The 27,442-nt window shown below is 38.8% G+C and overlaps 1 protein-coding gene across 4 annotated transcripts in view; it reads right to left on the bottom strand.

Moving 5' to 3' along the window:
- The window catches only part of LOC124546611 (phosphofurin acidic cluster sorting protein 2-like), a 676,573-nt gene that overhangs the window by 119,175 nt on the left and 529,956 nt on the right, over positions 1-27,442 (bottom strand). For all 4 annotated transcript variants that reach the window (XM_047125051.1, XM_047125049.1, XM_047125052.1 and 1 more), the window contains exons 7-8: positions 23,654-23,762; positions 15,513-15,683 (exon numbers count right to left, since the gene is read on the bottom strand). In XM_047125051.1, coding sequence (XP_046981007.1) covers positions 15,513-15,683; positions 23,654-23,762 — 280 coding nt within the window. The remainder of the gene's footprint in view (positions 1-15,512; positions 15,684-23,653; positions 23,763-27,442) is intronic.

Here is a 27,442-nt window from a genome sequence, read left to right on the forward strand (position 1 = left end):
TTTGTAACATTTACTTGATTCCTTGCGCACCCCTACAATCTGATTTAAACTAGCTATAACTTATTCCATGAAGTTTCAGGATTACGGCTGGAAGATGTGTACATCTTGCAACAATATTTTGCCTGACAACCATTCAGCCATCTTCAAGTGAGACTGCTAGTTCACATTGCTAACTATATTCCAGAAGTTGGAGCAGAGACACATGTGCAAAGGCAGCCGCTACATGAGTGAGGTCTGTCAAGTTTAGCACCCCCTTCAAATATTGCTCCATCAATGACATGCGGGCACATATGAGTTACATGCGTGTCCTGTAGGAGTGCAGCCTCGCAGAGCTAAAAATTCATGTTAATAAAATCAATTGCTGCTAGACATGTCACTAGTCATAAAATGTTTTCTTTCTGTATATGTTAAAGAAATCATTGGGTCCACACATTATTTAGTTGCATGATTAGTAAGATCTTTTGCCACAACATATTTCTACCAATTCCTTAATAACTGAATCTACAAAGGCTCCCATCATGGCCCAGATTACTGCTCCTCGTGCTCACGTTGGTGGTCATGTTTCTTCCTCCTTAAAACTGAGCTTATCTGATGTGGTGTATATTCATTATCTCTGAACAAAGACTGTAGGTTTTCCATCTTCTTTAGAAGGCTGTCTCTGTTAGACACAAAATGTCCCCGATGCACCAATGTTTAAAGGACAAGCACAGTTTGTGATATGTGATGGTAGCCAGATGCCTGCAAATATGGGTCTGTACATGTGGGCTTACAGGAGACAGAATGCCCCAAGTATTCATCCACTTTAAAACTGACCAAGTCATGCAGAAATAGCAAATAAGCACCCTTCCCCACTTCCATTGTAAATTGGATTTTCTTGTGGATTAAATTCAGATGCTACAAAAAGTGTGGCAGTTCTTCTTCACCATAGGGTCAAAATACTAAAGTATCACCTACATTTCGCCACAAAAAAAGTTTGCTGCCAGAGGTGGGGGGAGACTACCCATGGCAACACTGTCAACTTGCTCAAAATATTCATTTTTGAATAAAAAGTAGGTTGAGAAAAGGGCATGATGAAATAGTGCTGTCATATTGGCTTGGAACTTACTGCTGATGAGTGACAACGAATCCATAATGGGGACCCTGGAGAAGAGTGAGACAACATTGAATCTTACTTTGGATAAAGTGGTGGAGCGAATTGCAGCTGCTCTACAAATCAGCAAGGAGAAATTAATGAATGAAGAATCAGGTGACTCATCTAAATTACTCTAACCTGGGAAGAAGAGGCACCTCGAGAAGAGGGTCACAAAACTTTACTCTTTTCAGGAAGATGTGGTTTGTCGTGAGAGATGTGCATATTATTCAAGGAAGGAGCATTCGACACTCAAAAAGCTATATGCTACTTTTGTAGCAGTGGATTTGTTTTAGGATAATAAACTGTCCTCAATATGAGCTGTGAAAAAATTAGTATTCTGCTTTAAATTTCTGGCTGCAAGTTACTAACAGAATGCCAAGATATTGCGGCCTGGCGATGCCACTTTCTTAAGGTATTAGTAGCAATAAATTTTGACTTTATGAAACATGGGTGAATACAGGACACAATTTAAAACAAAAGGCTGCACGTATACCATCAGCAGTAGTACGGTAGTATGGCAGCTCCAGTCACCATGAAGAAAGAACACTTGTAGCACATGCCAGAAATTGAAAAGGTTTCATTCCTTATTGTCTGCTGTTATTCATTTTAAACAAGACCTCTGACTACAGCAAAAAGATGAACCACAATACTGTAATGAAATGGATTGAAGACTGTGTGTTTCAAAACTAGATGAGAAACTCTGTAACTGTTATGAATAATTATCCATACCACTCAATTATAGGCGGTTCATGGTGTGGGTTCCTGTAGTCATGTCCTAGTTCATGAACCACGGGCAACGTATGAGTGGCCAAGTAAGTGGTCCCGACAGTCGGGATACCAGTTACTTTGGAATAAGGCAGGGCATCTCGGACATATTCTGAGTCGTGGTCACCTTTGTGCGCATACGGCAAAGACTACCAAATCCACCGGTTAGTCCCTCAACTGTTAGGGGTAATACCCAATGGGACTTGGGGCAAGTAAGGCTAGCAACCTGCTTCCCTGGTACTTTAAATATGATGCTGGCAACAATCAGAGCAAAATGCCTCGGACCTTTGGAGGTGACGGAGTCCCACCTCTAACTGACAAACCAGGAACTCCTAAGATACGACTTGGCAAACAAATGGTAATGAGGTGGGGAGCTATTAATATCAATGGGGGCTACTCTGGGAAGAAGGTAGAGCTGGCAGAGGCTGCAAGTAAGATGGGGCTGGACGTTTTAGCTGTTAGTGACATTTGGGTAAGGGGTGAGAAAGAAGAGGAAGTGGGAGAATACAAGGTCTACCTGTCAGGAGTCAAAGCAGGAATAGCACAATGGGGTGTAGGGCTTTACATCAGGAAAGAAATTGAACCCAGCGTAGTTACAATAAGGTATGTAAACGAACGACTGATGTGGATAGATTTGACAGTGTCTAGCAAGAAAATTAGGATTGTGTCAGTATATTCGCATTGTGAAGGGACAGATCAAGATAAGATGATAGTTTTTATGAGGCACTCAGTGATGTAGTTGTTAAAGTAAAGGACAATGGCTCTGAGCACTATGGGACTTAACTTCTGTGGTCATCAGTCCCCTAGAACTTAGAACTACTTAAACCTAACTAACCTAAAGACATCACACACATCCATGCCCGAGGCAGGATTTGAACCTGTGACCGTAGCAGTCCCGCGGTTCCAGACTGCGCGCCTAGAACCACTAGACCACCGCGGCCGGCGTAAAGGACAAGGACAGTGTTCTGCTCATGGGTGATTTTAACGCCAGGATTGGAAATCGAACAGAAGGGTATGAAAAGATTATGGGTAAATTTGGAGAGGATATGAAGGCCAACAGAAACGGGAAACAACTCTTGGATTTCTGTGCCAGTATGGGCTTAGTAATCACAAACTCCTTTTTTAAACATAAGAACATTCACCGGTATACTTGGTGTGGTGTCACTGCCAGACACCACACTTGCTAGGTGGTAGCTTAAATCGGCCGCGGTCCATTTAGTACATGTCGGACCCGCGTGTCGCCACTGTGTGATCGCAGACCGAGCGCCACCACAAGGCAGGTCTCGAGATACGGACTAGCACTCGCCCCAGTTGTACGACGACTTTGCTAGCGACTACACTGACGAAGCCTTTCTCTCATTTGCCGAGAGACAGTTAGAATACCGTTCAGCTAAGTCAATGGCTACGACCTAGCAAGGCGCCATTAGCCTTACATAGTTTGATAGTTATCGTATGAAATGTCTCATCATGAATGATGTATACAACAAGAATTAAAAGATAAGTATTCGTGGAGCTGCATACTTTTCTTATTAGAATTCACTACTTATCCTGTTCCAGAATTCACGCCCGTCTGCGTTAGATAGCGTGCCTTTCGGCCTCCTCTATCTACAAGGTGTTGGCACATTTGCCAACACATCACTTGGGAAGGTAGGGGAACCAGATCTGTCATTGACATTATAATAACAGATCAGGAATTCAGGAAGGCTGTGAGGGACACACGTGTATTCAGGGGATTCTTTGATGACACTGATCATTATTTAATCTGCAGTGAAATTGGGATTGTGAGGCCGAAAGTGCAGGAGGTCAAGTCCATATGTAGGAGGATAAGAGTGGAGAAACTTCAGGATAAGGAAATCAGGCACAAGTACATAACAGCGATCTCAGAAAGGTACCAGTTAGTTGAATGTAGTCAATTACAGTCATTGGAAAAGGAATGGACAAGGTACAGGGACACAGTACTAGAAGTGGCTAAAGAATGTCTTGGACAGTAGTGTGTAAAAGTAGGATGAAGCAAACAGCCTGGTGGAATGACACAGTCAAGGCAGCCTGCAAAAGGAAAAAGAAGGCGTATCAAAAATGGCTACATACTAGAACTCAGGCAGACAGAGAAAGTTATGTTGAAGAAAGAAACAAAGCCAAACAGATAATTGCAGCATCCAAGAAGAAATCTTGGGAAGACTTTGAAAACAGGTTGGAGACTATGGGTCAAGCTGCTGGAAAACCATTCTGGAGTGTAATTAGCAGTCTTCGAAAGGGAGGTAAGAAGGAAATGACAAGTATTTTGGACAGGTCAGGAAAACTGCTGGTGAATCCTGTGGATGCCTTGGGCAGATGGAGGGAATATTTTGAAGAGTTGCTCAATGTAGGTGAAAATACGATCAGTAATGTTTCAGATTTTGAGGTAGAATGGGATAGGAATGATGATGGAAATAGGATCACATTTGAGGAAGTGGAGAAAATGGTCAATAGATTGCGGTGCAATAAAGCAGCTGGGGTGGATGAAATTAAGTCGGAACTCATCAAATACAGTGGAATGTCAGGTCGTAAATGGCTACACAGGATAATTGAAATGGCCTGGGAGTCGGGACAGGTTCCATCAGACTGGACAAAAGCAGTAATCACACCAATCTTTAAACATGGAAACAGAAAAGATTGTAACAACTACAGAGGTATCTCTTTAATCAGCTTTGTGGGTAAAATCTTCTCAGGTATTGTTGAAAGGAAAGTGCGAGTATTAGTTGAGGACCAATTGGATGGAAATCAGTGTGGGTTTAGGCCTCTTAGAAGTTGTCAGGACCAGATCTTTAGCTTACGGCAAATAATGGAGAAGTGTTACGAGTGGAACAGGGAATTGTATCTATGCTTTATAGATCTAGAAAAGGCATATGACCGGGTTCCTAGGAGGAAGTTTTTGTCTGTTCTACGAGATTATGGAATAGGAGGCAAACTTTTGCAAGCAATTAAAGGTCTTTACATGGATAGTCAGGCAGCAGTTAGAGTTGACGGTAAATTGAGTTCATGGTTCAGAGTAGTTTCAGGGGTAAGACAAGGCTGCAACCTGTCTCCACTGTTGTTCATATTATTTATGGATCATATGTTGAAAACAATAGACTGGCTGGGTGAGATTAAGATATGTGAACACAAAATAAGCAGTCTTGCATATGCGGATGACTTAGTTGTTATGGCAGATTCGATTGAAAGTTAGCAAAGTAATATTTCAGAGCTAGATCAGAAATGTAAGGACTATGGTATGAAGATTAGCATCTCCAAAACGAAAGTAATGTCAGTGGAAAAGAAATATAAACGGATTGAGAGCCAAATAGGAGGAACTAAGTTAGAACAGGTGGACGGTTTCAAGTACTTAGGATGCATATTCTCACAGGATGGCAACATGGTGAAAGAACTGGAAACGAGGTGTAGCAAAGCTAATGCAGTGAGCGCTCAGCTATGATCTACTCTCTTCTGCAAGAAGGAAGTCAGTACCAAGACTAAGTTATCTGTGCACCGTTCAATCTTTCGACCAACTTTGTTGTATGGGAGCGAAAGCGGGGTGGATTCAGGTTACCTTATCAACAAGGTTGAGGTTACGGATATGAAAGTAGCTAGGATGATTGCAGGTACTAGTAGATGGGAACAATGGCAGGAGGGTGTCCACAATGAGGAAATCAAAGAAAAACTGGAAATGAACTCTATAGATGTAGCAGTCAGGGCGAACAGGCTTAGATGGTGGGGTCATGTTACACGCATGGGAGAAGCAAGGTTACCCAAGAGACTCATGGGTTCAGCAGTAGAGGGTAGGAGGAGTCAGGGCAGACCAAGGAGAAGGTACCTGGATTCGGTTAAGAATGATTTTGAAGTAATAGGTTTCACATCAGAAGAGGCACCAATGTTAGCACTGAATAGGGGATCGTGGAGGAATTTTATAAGGGGGCTATGCTCCAGACTGAACGCTGAAAGGCATAATTAGTCTTAAATGATGATGATGATGATGATGATGATGACTCAATTATAGAAGATGAGGGGCCCCCAAAGACAATGAAAGAAAATACACTGTCTGCTAGATAGAGAAATGTAAGATACCATTTGACAGTAACTTGTCAAGGGCAGAATTATTAGAACTTATGTTGCCAACACAAGTCATAGAATCCAGTTTACATCGCAAATAAAGTAGCAAATAAATATGGGCACGAAGTTATCAGACGGCCTCTGAACTATTGCCATTTCAATGCAATAGAACTCATGACGGCTCAGGTTAAACATCTTACTACTGCAGTAAATAAAAAAAATACATTGACAGTGGAACAGCTTTTGATGGAGAGAACTGAAAAAGTTATGCCAGAAGACTGGCAAAAGGCAGTGAAGCAAGTGAAATGAATTATACAGAAAGCACAGAATAATGACGGTGTCTTACAACAGCGCATCAAAGACTTGATAATATCTGTCTCTGTGAACAACTGCACTAAGAGTTCCACTGACTGATTGAGTTAAACAGTGTTTCACCATTGTCCAATTAGTGTATAGTGTACTTTAATGAATCTATTACTTCCCTTAAATCTTGTGTTTGTGAATTTATTTTGCTCAGGAATAATATTCACCTGGTTCACATCATCTTTCCTTACGGTAATGTAATTGGATAGATTAAAAATATCTCCTCGCCAAGGTTCAGCAGTAGAACACTCATATTTGAATCTGCAAGCTTTTGGAGCCAGTGGCTCCTCCCGGCAGAAAGGCTGAAGGGGAAGGAAGAGGGGTGAACAATAAGGACTGATGAGGTTTTGGATACGGAGAGAGTTTGGTAAAGTCAAGCAGAACCCTGGGTCAGGGGAGACTTGCTGGGCACCATGAGAAGGAAAGACTGGTTGTTGGGGACTGCACTGGACGATATTTGAAAACCGGAGAGTTAAAGCTGGAAGATAGAATAATGCACAAAGCAGGGATCACTGTCACAACATTGTGCACGAGTTAATAAGGATTAAAATCTAAGTGCATTTTATGTGGTAGTGGCAGTAGAGGGAAGGGAACAGACTGGTCAGAAAAGTAAAAGTAAAAGGGAAGGTGAAAGAAATAGTTAACGTGAAGAAATGCTGAGACCAAAGAAATTAATGTAAATTAAGGCCATGTGGATGGCAAGAACCAAGGACACTTTGTAACAACACTTCAAACTGGTGTCTGGGGGAGGAATGCACATAGCATGTGTTGTGAAACAAGCACTGACACCATAACTGTCATGTTGTAGAGCTTTCTCCTCAACGTGATACTCTGTGTTGCCATTATACATCCACTACTTATGCCCATTCATCCTAACTGGTAACTTAGTAGTAGTCATGCCAATGTAAATGGCCATACAGTGTTTACGTAACACCTGGTATCAGACGTGTGCCATTTTGCAGGTGGCCCTCCCTTTGATAGTTTATATTTTTTCCAGATACAGAGCTGGTATAGGTGGTGGTAGAGGGTGCATAGGGCATGCCTTCCAGAGGGGGTAGGAGCCACAGGGTAAGGTGCAGAAGGGACATAGGGTCTGACAACAACATTGTGGTGAATGAGAGGGTGACAAAAAGCTATTCTAGGTGTGGTGAGCAAAATGTTCTACAGAATGGATCTCATTTCAGGACATGATTTTAGGAAGTCATAGTCTTGTTGACTTGTCTTCCTAAAATCATGGCCTGAAATGAAGTCCATTCTGTAGAACATTTTGCCCACCAGACCTAGAACAGCTTTTCATCATCTTCCCAATCTCTGCAATATCCACGTCAGACCCTAAGCTCCTTCTGCACCCATCCCCCTACCATATGGCTCCTACCCCTGAGACTGTCCCCACTGCAAGACTTGCTATATGCACCCTCCTACCTCCAACTACTACCACATATAATGCACTTAGCTTTCCGCTCTTGTCAACTCTTGCACAGTGTTTTGTCAGGCAGTAATCTCTGCCTTGTGTATTACCCATCTTCCCGCTTTAAGTGCTCAGGTTTTCAAATCTCGTTCAGTGAATTTCCTAGGAAACACTCTTTCATTCCCATGTTATCCAATAAGTCTCCCATGACCTGGCATTCCGGGTAATTTTTCCGAACACTCCCCATTTCCTAAACCTCACCAGTCCTTTTTGTTCAGGCATAATGAAGAACAGAAGAGCAGAGAGGGCTGTGAGACGACGTCAAACAACAGCACTCTAACTACGACAACAGCACGACACGAGTGGCATCTAGGCCAAGAAAATACAAGCACTGCTCTGCCTAGCCACAGGGGTGGATGGCGAGCCGTCGGGCTGAAACGCTACAGCAGTGACTTATGAACTGGATTGTTTTGCTTGCATAGAAATTGTATATACTGAAGGACTTTGGTATCTGGATGTTGCCATTTGCTTGCAACACCTCTTTGTGAATACACAAAGTTAAGTTTTATCAATGTAACTTACTGTAATAAACTCCATTAATACAATTTGTTTGAATTGTTGTCTATCGATCCGAGGAAACAGCTACACTTCTCATTCAGCCCTCTCCCCTCCCCCTCAATCTTTCTGCCAAAAGAAGGAGCCACTGGCTACAAAAGCTTACAAATTTAAATATCTTTATATGTGTGTTCACTTACCGCTGCTTGTAGATATTTTATCTATCCTATAACATTAATTTTTCATAAATATATTATTTTCATTTACTTATGGTAAGCCTACCTCTTTTATATGTGAATTACACTTTCTTAGGAAGTTTCAGACAAATCCCAACCTGTAATATGCCTTCTCCACAGTACGATTTATGTGGTTATTCTGATCTGTGATATAACAGTAGGGTTTTGTAACAATGAGATCATTATAAATGGAGTACAAACTGAGATTAGGAAGAATGTTAGGCGTGTACTTTCCAAAGAAATCATTGAATATTCAACTTAATAAATTAGTGTAAGCCAAGGAAAATTTAAATTAGGATGACCAGATAAAGATTCGAACTCCGCTTCTCTCGTAAACAAGTCCATTGTGCTAGTCAGTGCATAACCTCTAATCACAGACAAACATCAGTTAACAAAGAATATCTCCATGTTTTGACTCCAAACCACCAACATAGCATTATTACTGAGAGCATCAATAGGAGGCAAGGGCATCAGAAAATGGCAAAACGGCAAACTAAAGAGCTTTGTGTGCTTTATGCATCTTTTAATTCACTAGAGAGAGAGAGAGAGAGAGAGAGAGAGAGAGAGAGAGAGAGAGAGAGACAGACAGACAGAGAGACAGAGAGAGAGCTGGGCATCTACGACATTTGGCATAGAATGTATAACATGTGTGGAAAGCTAGGATTCTTGAAAACTGTTGAAACCTCAGATTTCCATGAAACAGTGCAGTGCAATCATCACAGGTACCAAATCCCGAGCAAGATTCATTTTGCTATTGCTATTGTTTTCTACAGACTTCCAATAGTATCTAGAGAAGAACTGCTTTGGATGTTAGTTCTAGTGCTTAGTGATCAAGCTAAATTTATTGTGTCTAGTAATATAAACTGCCTAAGTATGTACGAAACATCTGGGTGGTTGCTGAACACATTTATAATCATGTTAATTGGTTTGAATCTTCAGGCTTTCACGATGTAAAGACTGTTCCATAAAATTTTGGACCTGCAGCCACATAAATTCAGCTCCTCCTAATATTTCAGCTGAATACCTTGCAGCTGTCTTCAGAGTGGGCTGAGGTGACTAACGCTCCAGCACTTGCTCCGTCCTTTTACACCCGATGACCGAACCACAGTGTACGCGGCCAAAGATACACAAAGTGCCAGGCGGCAAAGAGGTGTAACATATGCATGGAAATTAAATCTATGGCTGCGCAGTTGTTCCACACGGTGATATCGATGTGTCGCAGAGAGCTGCACCATCGTGACGTCTTTGTGATATAATAACAGAAATTGCCAGATTCCATGATTTGTCCAAGCTGAAGCTGCTATCTCTATTAATTAAATGCATCGCCAACCAAATTTCAATTGATTGTTTCACTAATGAGTCCCAGAAAAGTCCCAGAAAAGTCCCACAGTGCAGCTATGGAAGTCCCAATAAAATTCACATTTTCTTTTATCTTTCTGCTAATAACAGATTTCCACAACAAATTCATTAGATGATCATTAGAACTAAAACTAATCCACAATAAAATAACAATAATGTTCTCGAGTCATCTATTGGCCCCTCACTTTAGCATATGTTGTTCTGCAGAGAACCTGATATAGCTTTATGAAGGAACATAATCCTTGCCTTATCAATATGTTGGGGGATATTTGTAAGAGGCAACTGAACCTGCTGATGGTGCACAAGCACAAACAGATTTCATGTGGGGTTCTGAATGTATAAAAAGAAGGCCAGCAAGAATGATCACAGGGTTGTTCCATAAGGAAGTGGCATAGAGATGCTGAAAAACCTGAACTGTCAGACTGCTGAAGACATCCCATAAAAGCCTATTCACAAAGTTTCAAGAAGCAGTATTAAGGGAGGAACATAGAAATACAACACAAACCTCTTAGTATCACCCATGTAGTGATTATGATTAGACTAGTTACAATGTGTACTGGGTCTTTTAGGTAGTCACTCTCTCTGTCATGCACTTTACAGCAGTTTGCACGGTGTAAATGTAGATTTAGATGTCAATCTGTCTATGAGACAATGTGCACACAAGCTTCTGATACCTTTAAATGCCTGTTTTAAGCAAGGATCTTCAGCAGAAGAGTTACAAAATAAAACTTTGGTCACCACAATTAAGAAAAGTCAGCAGTGTTTCCAATAACATTTTTGTTCCCACACTGATGTTCCTGGATTTTCATTCATTTTGCAACATCCACTTTCAGATTCTTCAGAACAATTTTATTTGCATAGACCAGTTGCCAAACATTGATGTCTGATTTCTGCAGTTTTTTGTAATTTAACTTGAAACAAGCCTTGTTATTATACTACATATAGCATGGATCAGTCCTTGGGTAAGTATACTGGATCAGAATAACAACATGATTTACAGATAGTTTTTTTACAAGATAAGCACAACACCAACAACTAACCAGAGAATGAGTTTCATCACACCTTCTACTCTGTTCTGTTCACCATTGTCATATTGCTTCGCTAGCTTACATGCAAGTTGCCAGTCACAGATGAAACTAGTGGCCAGTCATGTAACAACAAGATCTGTCTTCATTGGTTGCATTGTTTCTGTGTGAGGCATGTTTATTTTAAGCAACAATGCCCAAAACTAGTTGCAAAGTACACAGAAAAGCAATACAATAATTCCCATCTTGCTAACAATACCAAATATTGTATGTTAATAAGTAGTGAATGAAAGTATCCAAAACAGAAACATCCAGCAGCTGCTGCCACAGCCATACTGTGTGTGCACAGAAAGGTGAATCAACATCAGCCCCTCCCATGCTCTATCGTCAATCAGTATGTTATGTTGACCGAGGTATAGTTTACAATCTGGTACAACATGTGCTTCCATTTCAGATGTTTAAACCTGACCATCTCTCATCCAGTTTCACTGTGTTGCTAGGCAGTTTGCCTTCTTCCATTGTGTCAACTAATCAGAACATTTCACAAGCCCCCAAATGTTCAACAAGAGCTGCACATAAAAACCAAAATGTACTTCCTATTGCTCTGAAATTGTCTTAATTCTGCATAGTAATGTTTTGCCTTTGTTTAAAAAAATAGTTGGATAAATACAGCTCTGTTGTGTTCTACATTTCTTGTTGCACCGTCTTGGGCTTAAATCTTCATCTAATATTGTTCCTGATAACTTGCACACATCTTGTGATACAATACCATTACTACAGTCTGAACTACTGTAGTCAGGAAATCTTACATTTGTAACTATGCAGGCTGTAAAGCCAAACGTAACACCTCATCTGCCCATTACCACCACACAGAGACAATAGTGAATACATACACCTGGACTACCTAACAATTATGGTTTAATTTGCTCCGAAATGCTTTCCAATGGTATACAGAATTATACACATTTTTCAATATGAATTTTAGGAGATGAGGTATTTAAAACAATAGAAATGGTGTACATATGACATCCAGTTATGGGTCTTTAGTTTCAGTGAGCCTACATACAGGAAATAGTTTCGTAAAAGTGTCTTCAGCAAGTGGTATAAAGGAATACCTAAAAACAAAACATGTAATTGATTTGGAAAGTATTTATTTTCATCTCCGTACTTTATGTAATATAATTTGAAAAGTTATAAACATTTGTTATGAATCTTCATAATATTAATTTCATAACATGAAATACACCACTTTCCATAAATCCACTACTCAGCGCAAGCATACGATATGATAAAAAAGGGTTGAAAGCATTTAAATATACACTTAGAATTATTTTTATACAAAATCTACATAATACTGTAAATCAGCTAAAGTAATGGTTTGCTACTAACGCTTCTACAGGATCTTAACAATCTCAACAAAATTTCAATTGGTTGGTTTCTAAATCATATATTACAAAAGGTTTTCCATATTATAACTGAAAAATGTCTACAGGCTCATTCATTCTTATATTACAACACATATCACACAGACAATACCACAATCAATAAATAAGAAGCAAGGGAGAAAGCATAGGAAATAGGAAATAGCAAATTTCAATTAACTTTCTACTACATGGCCAATTATCTATTCAATTATATATTACATTTGTCTTTGATAAATTTAAAGAATAATCAATTTCTTTTTTTAATTATCCAATAATTTGTAGTCATAATCATTTTTACTGCGGAGGACCAGAGCAATTGCACAATATTTCATTACTGTTCTTGTGTTTGGTACATGAAGTATGACACAAGCAAGATGTTCTACGGCCATTTCAATCAATGATTTATTTTTATGAAACTTTCAAACAAATTTCAAACCTGTATCATCAGAAGATCTAGAGCTGAAATGAAGGCAAACCTTTTCTTTTCAGCTATGTATCATCATCATCTAATTATCTCAGCAAAAATAAAGTTAATGACTTAAATGTAGGTAGTCAAGTTCCAGCAATTTCCATGAGGGAAGTATGTGACAATTTGTACAAACTATTCTGTCATGACAGATTACAATGAACAATGTAGTTCCACATTCAGCTTCTAAATACCAGCCACCCTATATCATACCGCAGTGAAAAAAAATCACATATCCTAAACAAGACAAAAAATTTGGTTCATCTTTAGCATCAGAAATGTGTTAACTGCGGTGTCTTAACAAAGTTCAGTTTTCCCAGATCCAGAGAAGAATAACAATTCATTTATACTTTTCACCAATACGGATGTTATTCCCAACAAAAATTTTATAGGACAGTTAAAAAGAGAATTATGGTTTCTCACAGTTGAAACATAATGCACTGGAAAAAGATGTCCATAATCTTAGAAGCCTACCTAATCATAGGGAGGAGAGAATGACATGGAAACTATACAGAAGATTGTCTACTTAGTCTTCACTTTCCAGTGCAACTGAAAGCATATACATCACAAAACAGCACTGTTTTGGTGCCACTGGAACCACATTTGTTGCTGCTAAATAAACCCATGTATGAATCAAGCTACTCTAAACCCTGAAATTTACCAACAGAATGTTAAATGAAGGTTTGCAAATAGCACCAAAGTAAATTTTCCCAGTAAAAAATTTACATAATGTAATGATTACAACTGAAAATTTTGTTTACTTTTCTTTGTTTAAGCTTATTTCTTAGCCTTAGCTCTACTGTTCCATCAAATATTTAATTGAGTTCCATTCTTGCAAACACTGTTTTAAAACACACAAAACTTTCAACAATGAAGTTAGCCTCCAGTTCATATGCAAATGCCAATACAAAGGATGACACATCCGACACCTGTTAGTCCAATATGGGTCTTTATGCGTACTAATTCAGTATGGAATGACAGACTGGGCTGGACAAACACAATTCCGTGATGACGATACAAGCCAAACAAAGGTTTGCCAACATCCCAGTATGAAAGCACCTAACTAGCAGTTAAATCTTTTTGAAATGTTAGGACAATAAATCACTGACATATAATTAGAAAAAGCCATTTCTTAGTCAGCTGTCTACAAAATCTAGGACCAATGAGTGTATTAGTTATCCAAACCATTTGCAACTGAAGGAAAAAATGATATTAGTACCTCTTTAAAAAATAACATTGCCTGTAAGATCAGTTTGAACTGAATTTGTATCTGTAAACTGAGAGAACAGGAAAATTGTGTGCTATCACTGAGGTGTTTTTTCAACAGTAACTTAATCTGAAAGCTACATCTACACATAGTGGCATAATGTCAGATTCAGTGAAATAAATTTGTTAAAATTACTGTAAATTGTTTGTGAATCTTGTTATCTTGCTCAATATTTCTACAAATCTATATTGTACACATTCCTGCATTATTTATAGAAGTTCTCACACGCAGGACACTGCATTACGATAACCAAGTCTGAGAACTCCCTAACAAGATCACATGATAGACGTAAAGTCAATGAAAAATAAAAACATATTTTTTCCTAAGAGGGGGAAAAATCACCTGACTGCAAAGTTTCTATTCTGAATTTGCCAGTCTCTGTGGTTGAATTCCTTTCCATAATACATTACACAAATAATTAATTTAAACACAGTTTAATTATAACATATCAAGTTGCTAAATGCCACACTTTACATGCAGCAACATGCAAATTAATGAACAATAGACAGATTGTTAAAATGGATACACAATTTTTTTGAGTTTTAAGTAAAAAGTATTGCAATAAAGCAGCTGCTTGTTTCCATATCACATTATGGACAGCTACTGCCTTTCTTACAATTGCAGCACACAAAGCCATGCAGTAAAGAGTTATATCTCTCACAATACAAGATAAGACAACAAACATAATACTGATACATGCCTCAGTACTGGCACAGTACTAATACTGTGTATGATAATGTCAATTAATTGCAGCATAATACTGAGCAGCAGTTCAGTAGTGGGATTTAAAACAGTGAAGTGTGTTACCTCAGAAAATTCAGTCTTTGTCTGCCCATTGTTTCTAAGCCTAATTTACGAATTAAGGTTAATGTACTACTGAAAATAGCATCAGAATTTTTTTACTCTTTGCAAAATGAAAAATTTAGTTCTATGATCATATCTATTTGAAAATTATTTCTGAAGCACATTCTGATTCTGCCAAGACTTCAGAAATAATTTCTGAGCATGATGAACCTTGGATCAATTTCACTATGTTTACGAATGAGTATGCAGCTGTTATCTATTCGCAGATAATTACTACAGCGCACACAAGTCATCAACAACAAAGCACTTTTAAACAATGGAACAAGATCTTAAAATTGTTGACTATGATTAACTCTATACATTGTACTCCATAAATAAACCTGGAAAAACATTTACGTTTGTCATGCACGTCAATGAAATAAACAGTCTTCATTTTCTAGGAACAAATACAGAGTAATAAAAAAAGTGACTAAATATTGAGCTGTGCAGCGAATGTGTGTGTTGAGCAGAAGCAGTGTTATTTGAGCAGTCTTAACTTTTTTCCACCAATATATTACTCCTCTTGCTCTGAGAACCGAGTGCACAACTGAAGTTTATAGCATTACAGCTCAGTTCATTCTTGATCTATCATTCAACTCCTCACCTGGAACGTGCAGTGTGTCTTGCAACAGTGAGCGGCTGCTTGAGAAGAAAGGGCGAAGAGAAGGTTTTGGTGTGGAAGAAATACTCATTGTGTCCATTTCAGGACCAGAGTCACTGAGATCTTCCAGTTCTTCGAATAAATCCTCAATCTCTGTTGGATCCATGTCACCACCTGCAACAATGAAATTATTTTCTTTTGTCATTTGAGTGTCGATAAGCAGTAACACCATAACATCCAAAACAGTCATATTTAATGACTGACAAGGATTAGGGTGGGAAACATCCAAAGTAAATCATAACATGGGAGAAAATAATTGAAGAAACTGCTATCTATCAATTTCTGAAGATTTCTGTGGCTCTAAATTAGTTATGGATTAGTCAAAAGAAAGAATATTTGCAAAATGTAAAAGCTAAGCTAATGAGTGGACCAAACATTTCTCATAAAATTGTTTGTGGATTATTAGACCTTCCCCATTAGATTTAATAGTTGTTTTGTAGTTATTTTGTTTGGGCAAAAACTATGAAAATTGTCAATACCCTCCACAGACAGCTAAAATTGTCATAAATGTGATCATCAGGGCTCTGTTATGGTAAGGACAGTTGCTACTCATGATACAGACGAGACATTGAGTCACAGACAGGGCACAAGGAGTGATTGCTACGAATTTAAGCTTTCCTCTTCTCAATTAGAGAACACACACATTTCACACAATCTCTCTCTCTCTCTCTCTCTCTCTCTCTCTCTCTCTCTCTCTCTCTCTCACACACACTCACACTCACACTCACACTCAAAGGCCACCATCTCTGACTAATGAGTTAGGCCGCAACAGCCAGAGGCTGTGTGTGTGTGTGTGTGTGTGTGTGTGTGTGTGTGTGTGTGTGTGTGTGTGTGTGTGTGCGTGTGCATGTGCATGTGCATGTGCATGTGCATGTGCGTGCGCGCGTGCGTTTTCTGACTCCGCAGAAGGCCTTCTGGCTCGAAAACTTAAATATACAGCAGTTTTTACATTCTGGACTTTCCATTGTTTGACCTTCAGGGACCCTTCATACTGTACTCTTAAGGGAATTTTTACTTTGCAAGATGCAGTTTCTCCAAGGTTTGAATTCCTTTTTTAATCAAAAATTACATTTGTATGCTTTGAGACTTAAGAGCATGCAGGTTAGTTCCTGAAGGTAGTCCAAGTCAGCCTAGGACCATGCAACACATGTATTATGAAATACTGACTGGGTCAGAATTTATACAGTAGAGATGCATGCACACTAACCTGAAAGCAGATGCAGAGTAAAGAAAAGCAAATAACAAAGGAACAAACCCAAAGATACCGTAAATGATGAATACGGTGCAAGTTAGTATTAACAGCACGCGCAATAGAAAATGTTGCAATCAAATAAACATTAGATAAGTAGTTTTCTGCACACTTTTCATCTTACAGGTACCGTTGTTTCTGGAGTTGAATATCTAAAGTGTTTCAATAACTGTTTTGAGCTTAGTCATGAATATAAAAAATATGCATTCGGTCCTGTAAGTGGAGGAGCAAAGAAGAACTTTCTTCTTCAACAGTTTTTATAAAAATTAACAATTGCTACATCATTACAGATGAAGAGATTGAAAAAAAAATGGGATGAGATAAAGGAAATTGTTCAGATACTCAAAACATGAAAATTTAACTGTGACAGGTGACAAATGAGTAGTAGGAAAAGGAAGAGAAGGAAAAATTGTAGGATAACATGGATAAGGGGAAGGGAATGAAAGAGGAAGCCACATGGCATAACTTTGCACAGAGCATAATTTAATCATAACCAATCATCTGTTTTTGAATCATGAAAGAAGGTTGGCTATGTCAAAAAGACCTGGAGACACCAGAATGATTGAGTTTGATTATATGATGGTAAAAACAGAGATTTCTAAACAGACTTTGAACTGCAAGACAATTCCAGGGACAGATGTGAACTCTGACCATAATTTGACTACTAACTGCAGACTAAACTGAAAAAATTTGCAAAAAGATAGAAAATTAAGGAGCTAGGACCCTGATAAATTGAAGGAATCAGAGATCAGGAAGAATTTCAGAGGGGGCAACAGTGGACTTAAACATGGGCAAGGAATAGCACAGGAAACAAATGGGTAGCTTCAAGAGATGAAATAATTAAGGAAGTAGAAGATCACAAAGGTGAAAAAACAAAACCTAGGAAAAATCCTTGGATAATTTAGGAAATACTGAATTTGACAAAAGGGGAAAATACAAAAAATGCAACAAATGAAGCAGGCAAGGAGAATATCGTCATGTAAAAGTGAGACTGACAGGGAGTGCAAAATGGCTAAACAGGAATGCCTAGAGGGCAAATGCAAGGCTGTAGAAGCAAGTGTAACTAGAGGAAAGACACATGCTGACAATAAGAAAATTAGAGAGACCTTTGGAAAAGAGAGAAGCACCTGCACAAGTATTGAGAGCTCAGATGGCAAGCCAGTATTAAGCAAATATGGGACAGCTGAAAAGTGGGAGGAATATGTAAAGGATCTATATAAGGGGAATGAACTTGAGAACAATATTATAGAAAGAGAAGACTAATTGGGAAAGGGAGGGGGGGAGGGGGGAGGGGGGAGGGGGGGAGGGGGGGGGGGGGAGCTGAATTGGGAGAGATGACACTGTCAGAAAAACATGACAGAACACAAAGATCTAAGTTCACAACATTCCCTCAGAATTATTGAGTTCCTTGGGAGACCCATCCATGACAAAATTATTCATCAACGGAGCAAGCAAGATATGCAAGACAGACAAAAACCCTCAGATATCAGGAAGTAAGTTGATGGCTAATAAAATTATGTGGTTGCGAGCCTGGAAAAACCGTAATTGTTGTTGAAACACACAGCACACATCCAATCACTGCCACAGGTGATAAATCACACACTTGTTGACGATCTGATTCAAAATGAGCAGCAAAACACACTAAAGTGTATTGAAAATCATATTGGAATATCCAAGGAATGTGTCGGCCTCATTACTGAACAATCAGGAAACTGTAAAATCTATGCACAATAGGTATAATGCTGTCTCACAGATAAGAACAAACAGCACCAATTAGAATGCTGTGGGCAACTTTGCAGCGCTACCGTGATGAAGGAGACGATTTCCATCTGAATATCGTTATGAAGGATGAGACATGGATCCATCATTACGCCCCAGAAGAGGAAAGATAAGAGTGCCGAATATTGACCTCTGTCTTCTCCTCAGGCAAACAGTTCGAAAACCCTGCTTAGTTCCCCGATCTTGCACCTTGCATTTATTTATTTATTTATTTATTTATTTATTTATTGCCTCTACTCAAGAGAGACTTCAAGGCTAATCAGTACACCTCGGCCGATGAAGTGAAGGCAGATGTCAAGTCCTGGATTCGAGAAATGCCGAGAGAATTTTTCAGTGAGACCATGAAAACACTTGTTGCACATTGAGAGAAATATTAATATACAATTATGAAGCTTTAAAGAACTGTACTCTAACATACTTTTTTCCCGATCTTTCTACTAGTTTTTGCTTACATTCTACAAGCATATGTGCATTACTTTCCAGCCTACCCTCTTCACAATCCCAATCGTAAAGAAGGTAGGTGTGCTTACAGGTGATGGCACTACCAAACCATCAGTTTAACCCCAAGTACCATTGGTTTCTGGCTGACATCACCATTTTATTAATTTTTTAAAGTACTATAGACTTTAGCATGAAACCACCGGTGCTGTTGCAAGACAGACATATCTAGTGGTACAATAAGATAGTTCTATGAACGCAGTACACTGTAGCAGTATCACTGTACTCAAGCCCACAGTCAGTGTAGAGATATTACAATGTGATTATAGGAGATACTGACATGTGAGGGGTTTTTTTATTTTTTTTTTAATGGTCATACAGTTGTGATCATGGACTGTGAAATATCTTAAGTTACTGTAAAGTAAATTTGAGTACTGTGGAAATGAAACCACTGGGACACTATGTAATTGTGATAGAAGATTTATTAAAAAAATTTAGGCCCATTTTTGCTTGTTAATTAGGACAACAATGAGGTGACAAACATCATGGGATGGCAATATGTACATATACAGATGCTGGTAGAATCATGTACACATGGTATAAAATGGCAGTGCTTTGATGGAACACTCATTTGTACGAGTAGGTAAGAGTTGATGGTAGGGTTCAAGTGTGGCGGAGACCCCGTGGACCCATTGAGCCAAGTTTTCAACAACACACTGTGCAAGCTAATGGGGGCTCCATAATGGTGTGGGCTGTGTTTATATGGAATGAACTGGATCCTCTGGTCCAACTGAACCAATCATTGACTGGAAATGGTTATGTTTGGCTGCTTGGAGACCTCCTTCAACCATTTACGTTCATCATGTTTCCGAACAACAATGGAATTTTTATGGATGACAATGTGCCATGCCACCAGGCCACAGTCGTTAGCAATTGCTTCGAGGAACATTCTGGACAATTCAGCCAACATGAATCTCGACGAATACCTGTCGGCCATAAGCAAGAGGTCAGTTTGTGCACAAAATCCTGCACTGAAAACACGTTTGCAATTATGGACAGCTATATAAGCAGCATGGCTCAATATTTCTGCAGGGGGGGCTCCAGTGACTTGTTGACTCCAAGCTCTGTTGAGTCGCTACGCTATGCAGGGCAAAAGGAGTTCCAACATGATGTTAAATGGCACCCCATAACCTTTGTCACCTCAAAGTATAATTTGTTTTATGCAATTTGAGTTCATGGTTATTTTGAGGTGTGAGATTGAGTCTAGGAAAAATGTGAATTTGTTTTCAAATATATCACATGAAACAGTGGGTGGACACTGCCAATGATGATACAGGTTATTTTTGTGAAAATTTTTAAAATTATATTTGTTTTCAAATTGTTGGGGTTAAAAGGATAATAAGTTATGGCTGCAGAATATTGACAAATTACTTAGATAAAAATGCAAAAACTGGTAGAAGTCAACCTCGGGGAATATCAGTTTGGGTTCTGGAGAAATCTAAAAGCATACTGATCCTACAACTTATCACTGAAGATTGGGTGAAGAAAGGCAAACTAAAGTTTGTGACACTGTAGATTCAGAGAAAGCTTTTGGAAATATGGACAGGACTACACTCTTTGAAATTTTCAGGGTATCAGGGATAAAATACAGGGAGCAGAAGTTTAAGTACAACTCGTACAGAAACTCTATTGCATTGGAGTCTAAAGACATGAGAGGGAAGCCACAGTTGAAATGGGAGTAAAGACAGGGTTGTAGTCTATCTTAATTAATGTTATTCAATCAGTGCACTGGGCAAGCAGTAAAGCAAAAAGTAAAATTTGGAGAGGGGCTTAAAATTCAGGAAGAAATAACAACTTTGGTGTTTCCCCATGACATTGTAATTTTGTCAGATACAGCAAAAGACTTTGAAGAGCTGTTCAAGGGAATGGGTAGTGTCTTGGAAAGAGAATATAAGATGGACATCGACAGAAATAAAACAAGGGTAATGGAATGTAGTCTAATTAAACCAGGTGATACTGAGTGAATTATATTAAGAAGCAAGACACTAAATATTGATTTAAATGTTGTTGTTGTTGTTGTGGTCTTCAGTCCTGAGACTGGTTTGATGCAGCTCTCCATGCTACCCTATCCTGTGCAAGTTTCTTCATCTCCCAGTACCTACTGCAACCTACATCCTTCTGAATCTGCTTAGTGTATTCATCTCTTGGTCTCCCTCTACGATTTTTACCCTCCACGCTGCCCTCCAATGCTAAATTTGTGATCCCTTGATGCCTCAGAACATGTCCTACCAACCGGTCCCTTCTTCTCGTCAAGTTGTGCCACAAACTCCTCTTCTCCCCAATTCTATTGAATACCTCCTCATTGTTATGTGATCTGCCCATCTGATCTTCAGCATTCTTCTGTAGCACCACATTTCGAAAGTTTCTATTATTTATCGTCCATGTTTCACTTCCATACATGGCTACACTCCATACAAATACTTCCAGAAACAACTTCCTGACACCTAAATTTATACTCGATGTCAATCCATACTCGATTTAAATGTTAGGAAGTCTTTTCTGAAAGTATTTGTCTTGAGTGTAGGCTTGTATGGCAGTTACAAGCGAACAACAGACAATTTCGACAATGAGAACATAGAATCTTTTGAAATGTGTTGTTACAGAAGATGCTGAAGATTAGATGGGTAGATCGAACAACGAATGAGGAGGGACAGAATCAAACTCGGAAGAAATGAACCAGTCTTCGGACTGATGACAATCACCGAATGAGAGCAAGTATGAGTTAGCTTGAAGTAATGTTTGCAGATTTTCCCACTTAAAATTTTCAGCTTATACTGTAAATCATTTGTTTTTTCCCCCCCTTCCTAAATATCTTGTAATGCCAATATTATTCTAACCTTAAGCAGTTATGATGCAATGAATTGCTGCTGTTCTCTCATTGTTGTTGTTGTTGTTGTTGTTGTTGTTGTGGTCTTCAGTCCTGAGACTGGTTTGATGCAGCTCTCCATGCTACTCTATCCTGTGCAAGCTTTCTCATCTCCCAGTACCTACTGCAACCTACATCCTTCTGAATCTGCTTAGTGTATTCATCTCTTGGTCTCCCTCTACGAATTTTACCCTCCACGCTGCCCTCCAATACTAAATTGGAGATGTCCTACCAACCGATCCCTTCTTCTGGTCAAGTTGTGCCACAAACTTCTCTTCTCCCCAATCCTATTCAATACTTCCTTATTAGTTATGTGATCTACCCATCTAATCTTCAGCATTCTTCTGTAGCACCACATTTTGAAAGCTTCTAGTCTCTTCTTGTCCAAACTATTTATCGTCCATGTTTCACTTCCATACATGGCTACACTCCATACAAATACTTTCAGAAATGACTTCCTGACACTTTATCTATACTCGATGTTAATAAATTTCTCTTCTTCAGAAACGCTTTCCTTGCCATTGTCAGTCTACATTTTATATCCTCTCTACTTCGACCATCATCAGTTATTTTGCTCCCCAAATAGCAAAACTCCTTTACTACTTTAACTGCCTCATTTCCTAATCCAATTCCCTCAGCATCACCCGACTTAATTAGACTACATTCCATTATCCTTGTTTTGCTTTTGTTGATGTTCATCTTATATCCTCCTTTCAAGACACTGTCCATTCCATTCAACTGCTCTTCCAAGTCCTTTGCTGTCTCTGACAGAATTACAATGTCATCGGCGAACCTCAAAGTTTTTATTTCTTCTCCATGAATTTTAATACCTACTCCGAATTTTTCTTTTGTGTCCTTTACTGCTTGCTCAATATACAGATTGAACAACATCGGGGAGAGGCTACAACCTTGTCTTACTCCCTTCCCAACCACCGCTTCCCTTTCATGGCCCTCGACTCTTATAACTACCATCTGGTTTCTGTACAAATTGTAAATAGCCTTTCGCTCCCTGTATTTCACCCCTGCCACCTTTAGAATTCGAAAGAGAGTATTCCAGTCAACATTGTCAAAAGCTTTCTCTAAGTCTACAAATGCTAGAAACGTAGGTTTGCGTTTCCTTAATCTTTCTTCTAAGATAAGTCGTAAGGTCAGCATTGCCTCATGTGTTCCAGTGTTTCTACGGAATCCAAACTGATCTTCCCCAAGGTTGGCTTCTACTAGTTTTTCCATTCGTCTGTAAAGAATTCGTGTTAGTATTTTCTCTCATATGCTTGTGAATAACTGTCATCTAGCTCTGCAACAATTGTGCATTAAATGAGATGACACATTCTTATGCTGAAGATAATGTCATTATGGTGTCCAATCCACATTTACTGCCATTATATGCATGAGAACCATGATATTACCCATTTATGTTAAAAGCACATACACTTCTACACTATAATGCCTTGACAGAATTGTTGTAACCCTTTTGTTTCAGTTCAGCACAGTGAGACATTTCTTTCTATTACGGGATCCATTTTGTATATTGCAAATAGTCAAAAGATTATATTTTCATAAATGCTCTCTTAATCAATTTTGCACTAAATCATACTGCAAAACTAGTTCATTACCTTTCCTGTGCAACTGCTAGATGCTGAGATACGTAGAGATTTACATAGTTTAAAAATTTACACAGTTTAAAATACGCACCATGTAGCTTCTGTCCTATTTCCACTTGGTCATTGTCAAGGCCTTGAAGGTCTTCAGTAACTCTGAACCTCTTCAACAGAGCAATAAATTTCTGCTTCAAGTTACGTTGCTGAAACAAAAATTCAAAAGATTTGATAGGAACACGTATCAGTACTTTACTATAAAAGATAAAGTGTATGTGGAATAGCATTTTTTTTTTAATGCTTTGTAGACTTCCAGCAATATTAAATACTGCTTATCTCTACAATTTCCTTGACACAGATCAGAAACAAAACAATTCCTCTGTAATTAACTTGCTGATCATTTTTATATTCAAATAGCATACATCCTACAAATATTGGACAACTGATGGTTAGTTTTACTGTGTATTCAGTCATCAAATATAGTTTCTATTTTCAAATGCATTACACTCTTAATCTTGCACATACATAAACTACACACAAAACAAACAGCAGTTTATTTATCTAAAAGACAAACATCAATATGAACAACATATACAGACAGAAATTTACAGCTCCTTGAATTATCTTACTTTATAAAATCTATGGTACTGTGAATTTTATTGTTTTATTTAATATGCCACTGATTCATTTTACACTGTCAAGAGTTTGTTGAGTAACCTGAAGTCAACGTGAAACGTGTCCTTCGGGCACATCCGGTTTCGTGTGAATTATGTGAAGACCCTTATTTAATCTTGTCACTTTTGTTGTGATGATCAAAAAATTTAACTATATCTCAATTTTGAGGATCATTTTAGTTTTATAAATAAGGCACAGGAAGACTGAAAACATTTTTAACGAACTCTTTACTGTATGTCTGATCATAATCTTATGGTCGTTTTTATATTCCCCCCCCCCCCCCCCTCTCTCTCTCTCTCTCTCTCTCTCTCTCTCAAAGAACAAGAATTTAAAATTAAAAGTGGGACTGGATGCAACCCTAATTAGCATTTGCTACTGTTTACATATTGTTGGACAATATCAAGTCTCTCAGTATACAACACATACTACTGAATTTTGTAGTCATGTTCTCAAGAGTTGCATCAATTAGGAGTTTGTCACACAATATTACATTTTGCAAATTATCTGAAAATACTTCAGCCATCTGTGACATATTTATTTCTTTTTTAATGCATTTCTAGCATAACCTAAGTGCAAGCGTTCACACTCAAAAGATGAAACTTGAAAACTTACTTCCCAATTAATTAAGTTCTTTTGACATTTCCATGCAAATTACACTTTTTAATGTTAGATAAGAACTTTTAAACCGTAGATCTTTCCTATGTTAGGTCAAGTACACACACTTTAATGGACGACAAATGCAGAACTGGCAAAGTTTAAGATGATCTCTCTACTGACTACTGTACATTTCAGTTTATTTCACAATAGTAGTTTTACACACTTTGTTTTCCATGTATGTTGGCAGAAACAATTAGCCCTGTTCATAGACAGGTGGTGTGGCAGAAGAGCTGCTCCATCACATTTATCTTACTTTGATATTTATACCACTGTTTTGAGAATATTGGCTAGTTCATAATAAATTATCAATTTGAGTATTATGTCTGACAGGATGTCTTAAATCTGACTTGTTTTTCTTGATATTCTCTCACTCATCAACACAAGACCTCCCGAGCCAATGAAACATGTAAAAGATGTTTGCGCTATGCCACTGTTCCAGCTCAATATGGTCTCTAACAGTAACTAAGTTCAATACTTTTTCATAGCAGCTGAAAAACTTCATTCTATACCGAGGCAAGAACCACACTAACTATGTATAGTTGGTTAGTTTTTTGTCATCAGTCATCTGACTGGTTTGAGGTGACCCACCACGAATTCCTCTCCTGTGCCAACCTCTTTATCTCTGAATAGCAATTGCACCCTACATCTGCTTTTATTTATTGGGTGTATTCCAGTCTCAGCCTTCCACGACACTTTTTATTCTCCAGCTTCATTAGTGCTGTGCAAGTTATTAGCTGATATCTTAATGCGTGTTTTATCATACTATCTCTTCTCCTTGTTAATGTTTTACATATGTTTCTTTCTTTGATGTTCTGTGGAGAACCTCGCCATTCCATATTTTTACAGTCCACTTAACCTTCAACATATTTCCATAGCACCATGTCTCACATGCTCTGTTCACAACCAGTCAAAAGCACCATTAAGAATGGATTCTGCCACCTCAAACTTTTACTGCAACTGTCAAACAAGAACCCAATATCTGACCAACACAAGTATTATCCTAACTCCTCCGCTAAGCACCACATCCTACCGAAGACCAGTCACTTGGAGCACAGAGGACAAAGTGCTAGAATGAAGCTTCCTGGCAGATTAAAACAATGTGCCGGTCCAAGAGTCGAACTTGAGACCTTTGCCTTTCACTGGCAAGTTCTCTACCAACTGAGCTACCCAAGCAAGACTCACGACCCGGCCTCACAGCTATACTTCCACTAGTACCTCATCTCCTACCTTCCAAACTTCGCAGAAGCGCTCCTGGTGGTTTTGCAGGAGAGCTTCTGTGAAGTTTGGAAGGTAGGAGACAAGGTTCTGGTGGAAGTAAAGCTGTGAGGATGGGTCATGTGTCCTGCTTGGGTAGCTCAGTTGGTAGAGCTCTTGCCTGCAAAAGGCAAAAGTCCTGAGTTCGAGTCTCAGTCTGGTACACGGTTTTACTGTGCCAGGAAGTTTCATATCGATGCAGACTCTGCTGCAGAGTGAAAAATTCATTCTGGAGATGTGCTAGAATATTTTCAATGTACACTCCCTGTACCCCTATGCTACTGCAGATAGAAAAAACAAGTGTTTGATGACTATTGTGTCATAAGATGTCAACTATCGCAACACTTTAAGTCAACTGCAGACAATTAAAGCAGGACACTACACCCTGGACGAGTTCAATCCCAAACACGGTGCAGCAACTGCCTGTCACCATAAGAGGTACTAACCACTTGCTTAACCACCAACTTCAAGAAAACTAAGTGAGGGGACCATCTAAGGAGGTGAGACCACCACAGATGCAAACCCTCCACGAACGACAGTTACTGCGATGACAGGAAATCTCATCAAGACTGTCATCGACAGCCCACCTGTCGGGGCACTAGTTGACTCAGTGGCTTTCTTTCTTGTAATGTTGGATGCTTATCTTCATCAGTTAAAGAAGATTCCAGGTTGGAATATCAACAAAATTATGAAAAGGATAGACTGATAATCTTTGGTCAAAGTCTTGTTAGGAAAAGAAGGAACATCGATCCATTCCATCATATTGTCCAGCTAAAGAAGACTGTTTTGTGACGTAGATGCAACTGTACTGAAAGTCTCAAATGGGAAGTACATTCAGCTGACAGCAACATGTGTTGCAAGAGTAATTATCGCTTACGGAACACACACCTTCAATTTCTTTTAACATACTACGTCATGACGTTATTTTCAGATGAGACTTCTTGCAAACATCACAAGCAAATGCACGATCAGACTCCAAAAAGCTATTCCAAAAGGCATACATAGCAAAGACATAGCTCTGGTCTACCATTTGTCACTGCAGACACTGTTATTTGGTCGTCATCAATGAGACCACTTCCAATCATTAATCAAGATGCTCAGTTAAACTGTGAAAGTTTGGTCAACTGCAAAAAGCTACTCAGTTCACAATAGAAATCTACATACCAGCAAAGATTATAAGCATTGTAAGAGGTCAAGGAGAACTTTGATAGCACTAAATGTCCTGATTCATGAGCATCCACAACTCTTCCCCACAGGTAAGTGCATAGGGGCAGCCAAATCAGTCTAGTAAGGGCTTTAC

Source organism: Schistocerca americana, chromosome 1 (genome assembly GCF_021461395.2).
Source record: "Schistocerca americana isolate TAMUIC-IGC-003095 chromosome 1, iqSchAmer2.1, whole genome shotgun sequence".
Classification (NCBI taxonomy): domain Eukaryota; kingdom Metazoa; phylum Arthropoda; class Insecta; order Orthoptera; family Acrididae; genus Schistocerca; species Schistocerca americana.